This window comes from Crocuta crocuta, unplaced genomic scaffold (assembly GCF_008692635.1).
Source record: "Crocuta crocuta isolate KB4526 unplaced genomic scaffold, BGI_CrCroc_1.0 scaffold167, whole genome shotgun sequence".
NCBI classification, from domain to species: domain Eukaryota; kingdom Metazoa; phylum Chordata; class Mammalia; order Carnivora; family Hyaenidae; genus Crocuta; species Crocuta crocuta.
In genome coordinates this window covers 3,261,869-3,274,266 of record NW_027532406.1, presented here as the reverse complement: position 1 = coordinate 3,274,266, position 12,398 = coordinate 3,261,869, and the positions used below count along the sequence as shown (strand labels likewise).

The 12,398-nt window shown below is 41.3% G+C and overlaps 1 protein-coding gene and 1 pseudogene across 3 annotated transcripts in view; both read right to left on the bottom strand.

Moving 5' to 3' along the window:
- Positions 1-2,187, bottom strand: part of PLA2G12B (phospholipase A2 group XIIB) — a 31,710-nt gene extending 29,523 nt beyond the window's left edge. For all 3 annotated transcript variants that reach the window (XM_077778639.1, XM_077778637.1, XM_077778638.1), the window contains exon 1: positions 1,919-2,187. In XM_077778639.1, coding sequence (XP_077634765.1) covers positions 1,919-2,129 — 211 coding nt within the window. In that variant the 5' untranslated portion in view covers positions 2,130-2,187. The remainder of the gene's footprint in view (positions 1-1,918) is intronic.
- A 1,962-nt stretch (positions 2,188-4,149) lies between these two features.
- LOC144243580 (macrophage-capping protein pseudogene) lies at positions 4,150-5,187 on the bottom strand (annotated as a pseudogene).
- Positions 5,188-12,398: the final 7,211 nt, after the last annotated feature.

Here is a 12,398-nt window from a genome sequence, read left to right as displayed (position 1 = left end):
CCACCCCTGACCTACCTACCTACCCAATCAGAAACACGGTGGGGACGGGGGAGAAAGGATAGTAGTCTTTTTAAGCCCACCAGAGGCTTCAATGCAGAGGAGTTTGATGACTACTGCTTTAGAGATAGAAGCGTTGAGCACAAGAAGTGTATCACAAAGCAAACTGAAAAAGGACAGAGAGACCCAGTTAATTATTAGGTATTTTCTGTTGCAAAGATTGCTTGATTCACAATCAACCTGGAGAAGATATTTTGTGCTGTTTGGCCACAGCCTCCAGGTTCTTGGCTCCACTAAGTTCCAAAGGTAATAAGGCTTAAACCCCTATTTCGTATGTGTTTTTCAGGCCCCTCCTTGAACAGGTTTTGTTTTCAGAGTGAGTAGAGTTATTTGCCTTCTTGCAATGTCTCTGTTGACTATCCCTTCCCCCACTAGTAGCTGCTGCCCCTGCCCAGGTAGAAGCTTGCAACCAAAATTTGCTGAAATCTTGCAATACTGTTTTGCCAGAGAAGAAAGAATAAGGTTTGACTCTTGTTTTCCTAAAAAATCCCTGTGGTTAACTATTTGTTAAACCACAGACCTAAGTCTCCTATCACCTCTTGGAAGGAAAATAGCACCTGTGTTGAATAAATACCTGAAGTGAGTTAACCCCCTTCCTGCACCCTCATGCAAACTAGGTGAGCACAGTCCAGTGACAAGGCACCTCTGTCTTTGTCCAACCCACCTTGGCCAAAGATGGGGCCAGGGGTTCAGGTAGGCCCAGCACAGATGGCTTTTTACCCTATGGGATTGTCACAGAGAAGATGAGGCTCCTTTGCTCACCATAACTGTATGTGATTCAAACTTTTAGGCTGCAAGATTTTTGGTTCTGCTGAAAGGATTACCTGTCATCTCTGTGTCACTCATGGTTTGTAGGAAAGTGATGTCCCCTCTTCACAGGTAAAAGAGGAGTGGGCGAGACTGCTTGGTTGAGTGCAGCAATTCTGCAGCTTTTTTGTCTCTCTCTCGAGAAAGTGTTTACAGAAAATATTTCTTAAATCTTTTCCTGCTAGGCTAGACTGACTCACCATTTTCATCTACAATCCCATGATGAAATATGTGATAACCTAAACCATAAAACTATGTGAAACCCTGCATGCTTTCGAAAACCACTCTCCTCCCCTTTTGAAGGGCAGTGCCCGTACCCGTTCACAACTGTACATCTGACACCAGGCTTGAGGGACAGTCCGAGACCCTCTCAGGGCCCAATCCTTGGTGGGCGGAGACGGCTGGCAGCAAGCCCTTCCTATCCCCTGAAGGCCTGCCATTGCTGATTGAGGCAGCCACACTCCCTAAGCTCTCTTCAGAGGGTTGGACACACTGATGCCCGTCAGAAACTGACAGAGCTGGCAAGGAGGTGTGAACCGCATTAGAGGAAAAGAAAAATCCATCTCCAAACTTAGCACAGAGTGACTGAGGAAGCTGTTCCACCTCCCAGCAGAATTTTCTCTGAATGTTCAGCTCCAGTTTTCATCCCCAGGAACTCCTTACAAAGACTCCCTCATATTCTCCCCCACCCCCCCATCCAGTCTTCTTATTTATAAGTAATGGCCTCACAACAAATTCACTAAAATGGCCCCAGGGAAGCAGTTTTCCCTGAGTAAGTTTGTTAGAAAAACTCCAGGAAGCTCAGCAAAATGTGCATTTCAGATAAACTACCAATAATTTGTCAGTGTAAGAGTGTCCCAAGTATTTCAAATATATTAATAATTATTGGTTTGTTTATTTAAAATGCACACTTCACTGGAAGTCCTATATTTTGATTTGCTGAATCTGGCAAAGCGAATTAGGAGGTGGATGGCAGGAAAAAGTGTGTACAGACTGAGCCCCTGCTCCAGCTGTTCACAGGTCCACCAGGAAGAGAAACTGCGCATGCACTCACCGTATCGGCATCTGTACTGACAGACTCCATTTTTCCCTCCCAGCAGCTCCAGAAAGGAATCGAAGTAGCTGTTGACAGATTCAAAACTGCCCCTGATATGCCGAAGGCCCCAGTCTGAATAGGACTCCTCTGCATCTGGGCTGCTGTCACTCTGAGCCAGGCCACCCCACAGGTTGAGCCACAAAATCAAGAAGCCAGTGGCCAGCTTCATCCTGAAGCCAGCTGGGTGCTGAGGTCTTTCCTCAAACCCCAGCCAGTGTCCCAGGAAGTCCAGGTATGCAGTCTGCTGGCCAGATGTCAAGCAGGACTGGGAAGGGGGTTATCTGGAACACTCAATCTGTGTGTTCCCCAGAGGTGGACTTTAAACATAGCAATGGAGGTTGGGATGAGATCAGGGCAATTAGAAAGGGTAAAGGTTAGGCAGTGGGAGGGCCTGTCTTCGGGATGGCCAGTGAGAGAGAACACTTCAAAGTGGATTCTACAGCCCTGGAGGAGGGAGATGTTGGCCAACTTGTAGGAGGCATGAGTGGTGGAGCAATTGGAATTCTGCCCCCAACCAACTTGTTAACCTATTGATCAGTTACAAGACACAAGTTCTTGTCTCCAGATCCCAGGACCACCCCTAAGCTAGTTATCTGTGCATGGTCTCTAGGGAGATTTAGGAGGATGTACTGAGAGCTCAGGAAAACCCCAATGCCCATGTGGGCTAACAATGGCACCCGTACCAATGGTCAGGATATTGTCCGTGTGTGTTCTAAGTGTGTGTAAACTGGGCTTTTGGATTTGGTACCCCGGGGTTCTGCCTTGGTCCCTTCTTGGCTCTCAGACTCCGTCCTCCAACCTGGCAGAGCTCCTAAGTGTAGCCAGGGACATTTTTGCTTCTCTGCTTACAGCAGTGTTTTTATTTCCACTCAACAGTGTCTGATCTCTACAGATTGCCCAGAGATGGTGCTGGGGGAACTCCACTCTCCTTGTGTTGTTTTTACTCTGAGCTGCTTAGAAGTTAGAGGGTTTATCAAAAGTAGTATTTGAAAGTTTAGGCTTTAAGACTGTTGACTGAAGTCCATAGCTTTGGCATCACTTTCAGCTCATACTTTGCTTTTAGTTACATGAAGAAATAAATTCCATGAGATTACTAGTCTATGTAAATGATACCTTTATGGACCAAATGAATCATATAGGTTCTCTCTCAAAAGTTTGGAAAGCCCCATAGAAAATAATGAATTACATTTCTTCATTTTGGATAAGAAATCTGTTTGTCTAGAGACTCAGACTCCAGAAAGGGCTATGTTTAAAAATATATTTCATAATGGGTGCACCTGGATGGCTCAGTAGGTTAAGTGTCTGACTCTTAATCTCAGCTCAGGTCTTGATCTCAGGGTTGTGAGTTCAAGCCCTGTATGGGGCATGGAGCCTACTTTAAAAAAAAAAAAAAAAAAAAAGCATAAGGACAACAATGCCACTAGTATTTTTAAGCACCTATATTTTCCAAAGTATTGTGTGTGTGTTTCATATCAATTCTATAAAGTAAGGTAGACATCATTCCCATTTAAGAGGTGAGAAAACTGAGACACAAAGGTGAAAGGACTCAGTCAGAAACAGGCTGTCACTGGTGAAGTGGGGATCAGGGCCTGGTTCATGATTTTAAGGCCCAGTCACAATGAAAATGAGAACATCCATGGGGCACCCCAGCACTGATCAGGCAACTGGAGAAGGAGAAAGTGGGCAGAGGGCAGGGAGATGCCCACACTGATTCCCAGCTGAATTGGTTGAGGCATGTTTTGTGGCCTGTGATCTATTCTGGAGAACATTCCATGTGTACTTGAAAAGAATGTGGATTCTGCTGTTTTAGAAGGGAATGTTCTGAATATATCTGTTAAGTCCATCTGGTCCAGTGTGTCATTCAAAGCCACTGTTTTCTTTCTGATTTTCTGGTTGGATGATTTGTCCATCAATGTAAGTGGGGTGTTAAAGTCCTCTATTATTATTGTATTACTATTGATTAGTTCTTTTATGTTTGTTATTAACGGTTATTATATATTTGAGTGCTCCCATGTTGGATGCATAAATATTTACAGTTGTATATCTTATCGTTGCATTGTCCCCTTTATTTTTATTTCCAGGAAGGCACTAGTCTCATTTATTGGACATTCGTGGGGGCACCTCAGCACTGATCAGGCAGCTGGAGAAGGAGACATAGGCAAGGGGCAGCGAGATGCCCATCCTCATTTTCAGTCTTTGAATAATTGCTTGAAGATGGGGCTCTCATGGCTCTGGGGGAAAATCTCCACCTGAGTGTTTGGGGCATACCATATGCGGGAGATGAAGTGCTCAGCCACTTGGAGTCCACATGCCACTCGTTCTTGTTAGCTTTCTACCCCTTCCAGATGTAGATCTTGCCACAGAGCATCATTGTCCAGCACAAAGCAATCATCAGATAGCAGCAACTTGAGGGCAAAGGGGCTGGAATCATTCACCTTACGTTTATGTCCAGTGGCAATAGAGACCCTATACAGAGCCACAGCCTGGGCAATTGTTTGGTCAGCTGTGAGGTCTTCCTCAGGATTGCCCTCCTTCAGATGAGGCTTGGGGCCCAGGACCTGGGTCATCTCGGCAGGCCCTTCCCCATCAGTGACAATCTTCACTTGGGCCTTGCCCTGTTGCTCACTCTCCCAGACGGGCATGTCCAGGTCCCACACCTTGCAGTGCTCCAGAATGTTGGACTTTCTACCCCACCAGGCAAAGATATTCTGGCCCAGGTCCAAGATGGAGCAGTGCCCGGTGTTGAAGCTGTCCCAGCTCAGTGCCCGCTCAGCAGCATGGAGGTGGTTCTTCCTCTTGATCTCCTACATTTTCTCGATAGCAGCTACAGTGGCCCCTGGGGAGGTCTTGTGAAATGCTGACTCTACTCTGCCTTTCTAGTACTTGAGGCCACATGAGAAGTAGCTCATGAAGAGGTCAGACTCACTGCCTTGCACCTCTCGGTGCTGCACCGGCCACTCCGCAGGCAGGGTGTTGAGGTGCACGGCCAGCACAGCACAGGCCCCATGTCCATCCCAGGATGACTGCTGTCCTATCCATACGTGCAAGTGGGAGAGCTCCTCTGGACCATTGTGCAGCACGAGGTAGGAGTCCCTCCGAAGGGATATGCCCTGGTTCTCATGTGCTTCTGGCACTGGCTTCAGCTTCTCCACCCACCACACACACAGGCAGGGATCCTGCACCGAGGCTGGGAATGGAGAGCTGCTCTGGGGGAGGGATGTGTACATATTGTTTCCAGTTCTGCCACCACCTTGTTGGTAGCTCCAGAAGCTCCCTTTATTATTATATATCGTGCTTCTTTGTTTCTTCCTACAGACTTTGTTTTAAATTCTATTTCATCCAATGGAAATATTCCTGCTCCAACTTTCTTCTGACATCTATTTGCATGATAAATGCTTCTCCATTCCCTTATTTCAGTCTGCAGGTGTCTTTAGGTCTGGAATGAGTCTCTTGTGGGCAGCCTATAGATGGGTCTTATTTTGTTTTTAATTTTTAATGTTCTATTTATTTTTGAGAGAGAGTGAGTTGCGGAGGGGCAGAGAGAGAGGGGGACAGAGGATCTGAAATGGGCTCTGCACCGGCAGCAGTGAGTCTGATGTGGTGCTTGAATTCATGAACCCTGAGATCGTGACCAGAGCCAAAATCAGACCGTCAACCAACTGAACCACCCAGGCACCTGGGATCTTGTTTTTTTAAATCCATTCTGATACCTGTCTTTTGATGGGAGCATTTAGTCAATTTACATTATTGATAGATATGTATTTATTGCCATTTTGTTACTTGCTTTGTGGTTGTTTTTGTAGTTGTTCTCTGATCCTTCTCATTCTCTTTCATGGTTTGCTGGTTTTCTTCAGTGATACACTTAGATTCCTTGCTCTATTTTTTGTGCATCTATTACTGTTTTTGTTTTTTTTTTTTTCTGCTCACATTAAAAAAAATTTTTTTAAAATAGTTTATTGTCAAGTTGGTTTCCATATAACACCCAGTGCTCATCCCCACAGGTGCCCTCCTCCATGCCCATCACTCCCTTTCCCCTCCCCCCACCTCATCAGTCCTCAGTTTTTGTCAGCATTCAAGAGTCTCTCATGGTTTGCCTCTCTTCCTCTCCCCTACTATTTCTCCCCTTCTTCTCCCCCACGATCCTCTGTTAAGCTCCTCCTAATCCTCCTATACGTNTTGCTCTATTTTTTGTGCATCTATTACTGTTTTTGTTTTTTTTTTTCTGCTCACATTAAAAAAAATTTTTTTTAAATAGTTTATTGTCAAGTTGGTTTCCATATAACACCCAGTGCTCATCCCCACAGGTGCCCTCCTCCATGCCCATCACTCCCTTTCCCCTCCCCCCANTTTTTCCATTGGATACTCTTTCCTACTTTGTCAAAGATTAGTTGGCTGTAAACTTTTGAGTCCATATCTGAGTTCTCTATTCTATTCCATTGGTCTATGTGTTTATTTTTGTGCCAATACCGTACTGTCTTGATGACAGCTTTGTAGTAGAGGCTACAGTCTGGGATGGTGATGCCTCCCATTTTGGTTTTCTTCTTCAATATTACTTTGGCTATTCAGGGTCTTTTGTGGTTCCATACAACTCTTAGGATAGTTTGTTCTAGCTTTGAGAAGAATGCTGGTGCAATTTTGATTGGGATCGCATTGAATGTGTAGATAGCTTTGGGTAGTAATGACATTTTAACTATATGTATAGTCCTATGACTATCTTTATGATTATTACATTTTTAAAAACATAATTTATTGTCAAATTGGCTTACATACAACACCCAGTGCTCATCCCAACAACTGCCCTCCTCAATGCCCATCACCCCCTTTCCATTCTCCCCCATCCCTGATCAACCCTCAGTTTGTTCTCTGTATTTAAGAGTCTCTTATGGTTTGCCTCTTTGTAACTGTTTTTCCCCTTCCCTTCCCCCATGGTCTTCTGTTAAGTTTCTCAAGATGCACATATGTATGCTATCTGTCTTTCTCTGGCTGACTTATTTCACTTAGCATAATACCCTCCAGTTCCATTCATGTTGCTGCAAATGGCATGACTTCATTTTTTCTCATTGTCAAGTAGTATTCCATTGTATATATAAACCACATCTTCTTTATCCACCAGTTGATGGACATTTAGGCTCTTTCCATAACTTGGCTATTGTTGAAAGTGCTGCTATAAACATTGGGGTACATGTGCCCCTATGTATCAGCACTCCTGTATCCCTTGGGCAAATTCCTAGTATTGCTATTGCTGGGTCATAAGGCTGAACAAAAGACCATGGGGGAAGGGAAGGAGAGAAAATAGTTCATTTTTGCTTTTAATTCCCTTGCCTTTGGAGATGTGTCGGGTAAGAAATTGTGGCTGAGGTCAAAGAGGTTGTTGCATGCTTTCTCCTTTAGGGTTTTGATGGGTTTCTGTCTCACATTTAGGTCTTTCATCCATTTTGAGTTTATTTTTGTGTATGGTGTAAAAAAGTGGTCTAGTTCGTTCTTCATGTTGCTGTCCAATTCTCCCAGTACTATCTGCTAAAGAGACTCTTTTTCCCATTGGATACTCTTTCCTGGTTTGTCAAAGATTAGTTGGCCATACATGTGTGGGTCCAGTTCTGGGGTCTCTATTCTATTCCATTGGTCTATGTGTTTATTTTTGTGCCAATGCCATACTGTCTTGATGATTACAGCTTGGTAGTAGAGGCTTCTTCAGTATTAATTTGGCTATTCAGGGTCTTTTGTGGTTCCATACAAATTTTAGGATTGTTTGTTCTAGCTTTGAGAAGAATGTCAGTGCAATTTTGATTGGGATTGCATTGAATGTGTAGATTGCTTTGGGTAGTATTGACATTTTAACAATATTTATTCTTCTAATCCATGAGCATGGGATGTTTTTCCATTTCTTTGTGTCTTCTTCAATTTCCTTCATAAGTTTTCTATAGTTTTCAGCATACACATTTTTGCATCTTTGGTTAGGTTTACTCCTAGGTATTTTTATGGTTCTTGGTGCAATTGTAAATGGGATTAGTTTCTTTGTTTCTCTTTCTATCACTTCATTATTGGTGTATAGAAATGCAACCGATTTCTGTACATTGATTTTGTACCCTGTAGCTTTGCTGAATTCATCTATCAGTTCTAGCAGTCTTTTGGGTTTTCCATGTAGAGTATCATGTTGTCTGCAAAAAGTGAAAGTTTGACTTCTTCTTTGTCAATTTTGATGACTTTTATTTCCTTTTGTTGTCTGATTGCTGATGCTAGGACTTCCAGCTAGTGGTGAGAGTTAAACAACAGTGGTGAGAGTGGGCATCCTTGTCATGTTTCTGATCTCATAGGAAAAGCTCTCAGTTTTTCCCCACTGAGGATGATATTAGCTGTGGGCTTTTCATATGTGGCTTTTATAATATTTAGGTATGTTCCTTCTATCCCAACTTTCTTGAGGATTTTTATTAAGAAAGGATGCCATATTTTGTCAAATGCTTTTTCTGCATCTATTGACAGGATCAGATGGTTCTTTTCTTTTATTAATGTGATGTATCACATCAATTGATTTGTGAATATTGAACCAGCCCTGCAGCCCAGGAATGAATCCCACTTGATCATGGTGAATAATTCTTTTTATATGTTGTTGAATTCGATTTGCTAGTATCTGCTGAGAATTTTTGCATCCATGTTCATCAGGGATATTGGCCTGTAGTTCTCCTTTTTCGTGGGGTCTCTGTCTGGTTTGGGAAACAAAGTAATTCTGGCTTCATAAATAAGTCTGGAAGTTTTCCTTCCATTTCTATTTGTTGCAACAAAATGCTTTTTCTGCATCTATTGACAGGATCAGATGGTTCTTTTCTTTTATTAATGTGATGTATCACATCAATTGATTTGTGAATATTGAACCAGCCCTGCAGCCCAGGAATGAATCCCACTTGATCATGGTGAATAATTCTTTTTATATGTTGTTGAATTCGATTTGCTAGTATCTGCTGAGAATTTTTGCATCCATGTTCATCAGGGATATTGGCCTGTAGTTCTCCTTTTTCGTGGGGTCTCTGTCTGGTTTGGGAAACAAAGTAATTCTGGCTTCATAAATAAGTCTGGAAGTTTTCCTTCCATTTCTATTTGTTGCAACAGCTTGAGAAGGATAGGTATTAACTCTGCTTTAAATGTCTGGCAGAATTCCCCAGGGAAGCCATCTGGTCCAGGACTCTTATTTGATGGGAGATTTTCAATAACTGATTCAATTTCTTTTACTAGTTATAGGTCTGTTCAAATTTTCTATCTCTTCCTGTTTCACTTTTGGTAGTGTGTGGATGTTTAGGAATTTGTCCATTTCTTCCAGGTTGTTCAGTGTGTTGGCATTTAATTTTTCATAGTATTCTCTGATAATTGCTTGTATTTCTGAGGGTTGCAATAAATCCATTTTTCATTAGTGATTTTATCTATTTGGTNCTTTAAATGTCTGGCAGAATTCCCCAGGGAAGCCATCTGGTCCAGGACTCTTATTTGATGGGAGATTTTCAATAACTGATTCAATTTCTTTTACTAGTTATAGGTCTGTTCAAATTTTCTATCTCTTCCTGTTTCACTTTTGGTAGTGTGTGGATGTTTAGGAATTTGTCCATTTCTTCCAGGTTGTTCAGTGTGTTGGCATTTAATTTTTCATAGTATTCTCTGATAATTGCTTGTATTTCTGAGGGTTGCAATAAATCCATTTTTCATTAGTGATTTTATCTATTTGGTTACTCTCTCTTTTCTTTTTGAGAAGCCTGGCTAGAGGTTTATCAATTTTGTTTATTTTTTCAAAAAACCAAGTCTTAGTTTCACTGATCCGTTCTACTGGTTTTGTTTTTGTTTTTGTTTTTTTTTTTTGATTCTATATTGTTTATGTCTGCTCTGATCTTTATTATTTTCTGCTGGGTTTGGGGTTTCTTTACTGCTCTGTTTCTAGTTCCATTATGTGTGATGTTAGATTTTATATTTGGAATTTTTCTTGTTTCTTTAGATAGGTTTGGATTTTCCTCTTAGGACTGTCTTTGCTGCATCCCACAGAGTTTAGATTGTTGTGTTTTCATTTTCATTTGTTTCCATATATTTTTAAATCTCTTCTTTAATTGCCTGGTTGACCCATTCATTCTTTAGTAGGATGTTCTTTAACCTCCATGCATTTGGAGGTTTTCCAAATTTTTTCCTGTGGTTGATTTCAAGTTTCATAGCATTGCAATCTGAAAGTGTGCATAGCATGATCTCAATTCTTTAATACTCATTGAGGGCTGTTTTGCGACCCTGTATGTGATCTATCTTGAAGAATGTTCCATGTACACTCAAGAAGAATGTTTATTCTGCTGCTTTAGGATGAAAAGTCCTAAATATATCTGTCAAGTCTATCTGGTCCAGTGTACCATTCAGGGCCATTGCTTCATTATTGATTTTTCTGTCTTGATAATCTGTCCTTGCTGTAAGTGGAGTATTAAAGTCTCCTGCAGTTACCACATTATTACCATAAGATCGCTTATATTTGTGATTGTTTTATTTATTTGGGTGCTTCTGAATCCGGTGCATAGACATTTATGATTGTTAGCGCTTCTTGATGGATAGGCCCTGTAATTATTATATAATGCCCTTCTTCATCTCTTGTTACTGCCTTTAGTTTAAAATCTAGTTTGTCTGATATAAGTATGGCTACTCCAGCTTTCTTCTGACTTCCAGTAGCATGATAGATGGTTTTCTATTCCCTCACTTTCAATCTGAAGGTGTCCTCAGGTTTAAAATGGGTCTCTTGTAGACAACAAATAGGTAGGTCTTGTTTTTTATCCATTCTGATACCCTATACCTTTTAATTGGAGCATTTAGTCCATTTACATGCAGTGTTATTATTGAAAGATATGGGTTTAGAGTCATTGTGTTATCTGTAGGTTTCATGCTTGTAGTGATGTCTTTTGTCCTTTGTGGTCCTTGCAACATTGCACTCAGAGTCCCCCTTAAGATCTTTTGTAGGGCTGGTTTATTGGTGATGAATTCCTTCAGTTTTTGTTTGTTTGGGAAAGCTTTTATCTCTCCTTCTATTCTGAATGATAGCCTTGCTGGATAAAGGATTCTTGTCTTCATATTTTTCCTGTTCATCACATTGAAAATTTCCTGCCACTCCTTTCTGGTCTGCCAAGTTTCAGTAGATAGGTCTGCTACAACCCTTATGTGTCTACCCTTGTATGTTAAAGCCTGTTCATCCCTAGCTGCTTTCAGAATTCTCTCTTTATCTTTGTATTTTGCCAGTTTCACTATGATATGTTGTACAGAAGATCGATTCAAGTTACATCTAAAGGGAGTTCTCTGTGCCCCCTGGATTTCTATGTTTGTTTCCTTCCCCTGATTGGGGAAGTTCTCAGCTATCACTTGTTCAAGTACATCTTTGGCCCCTTTCTCTCTCCCTTCTTCTTCTGGAACTCCTATGCTACAGACATTGTTCCATTTCCTTGAATTGCTTCTCTAATTCTCCCCCTTGTGATCCAGAATTTTCTTATCTCTGTTTTTTTTCCAGCTTCCTCTTTTTCCATAATTTTATCTTCTATTTCACTTATCCTCCCCTCTGCCTCTTCAGTCCTTACTGTGACCACCTCTATTTTATTTTGTACCTCATTTATAGCATCTTTAATTCATCATTATTATTTTTTAGTTCCTTGATCTCTGCAGCAATAGTTTCTCTGCTGTCTTCTATGCTTTTTTCAAGCCCAGCAAATTAATCTTATGACTATTACCCTAAATTCCTGTTGATTATATTGTTTATATCTATTTTGATCAATTCTTATCTGTCATTTCTTCCTGGAATTTCTTTTCAGGAGAATTCTGCTTCATCATTTTGGCTAGTTTTCTGTCTCTTCTGTGTTTTAAAAGCTTGTTAGGTGCCTTGCACCTGTGATCACTACTGTATTAAGGAAGGATCATACACTGTCCAGGGCCTGGCTCTTTAGGAGGTGCTTTTTGGAGAGTGTTACTTGCTCTCTATTGTTGTGACTTTGGTTACTGGTTACTTTATCTCCCTACTCATAGTTACATTTTGGACCCTCCGTGAGATGTGGTTTGATTTGTTCATTGAAGTAGCCCTGGAAAGGAAAACAGACAGACAAACAAAAAACAAACAAAACAAAAACACATAAACACACACACACACACACACACACACAAAATCAGAAACACCAGCTACAAGTAAATGGTGCTGATGGAAGAGGCCTTATCCCATACAAAGAGAGAAATGACAGGAGTGGGGGAAAAGACAGAATAAAAATTGACCAGAGAAACTATACTGCTTAATCTGGAGAGAGAGAAAGGAAAATAAAGCAGGCAGGGAAAAGGAAAAAGAAAATAAAGTTATCCAGATAGAGAAACTATATGGCTTAATCCAGAGAGAGAANCCATCACGCTGTCTCTCTCTCTCTCAGAAATAAATAAAACATTAAAATATTGTTTTAAA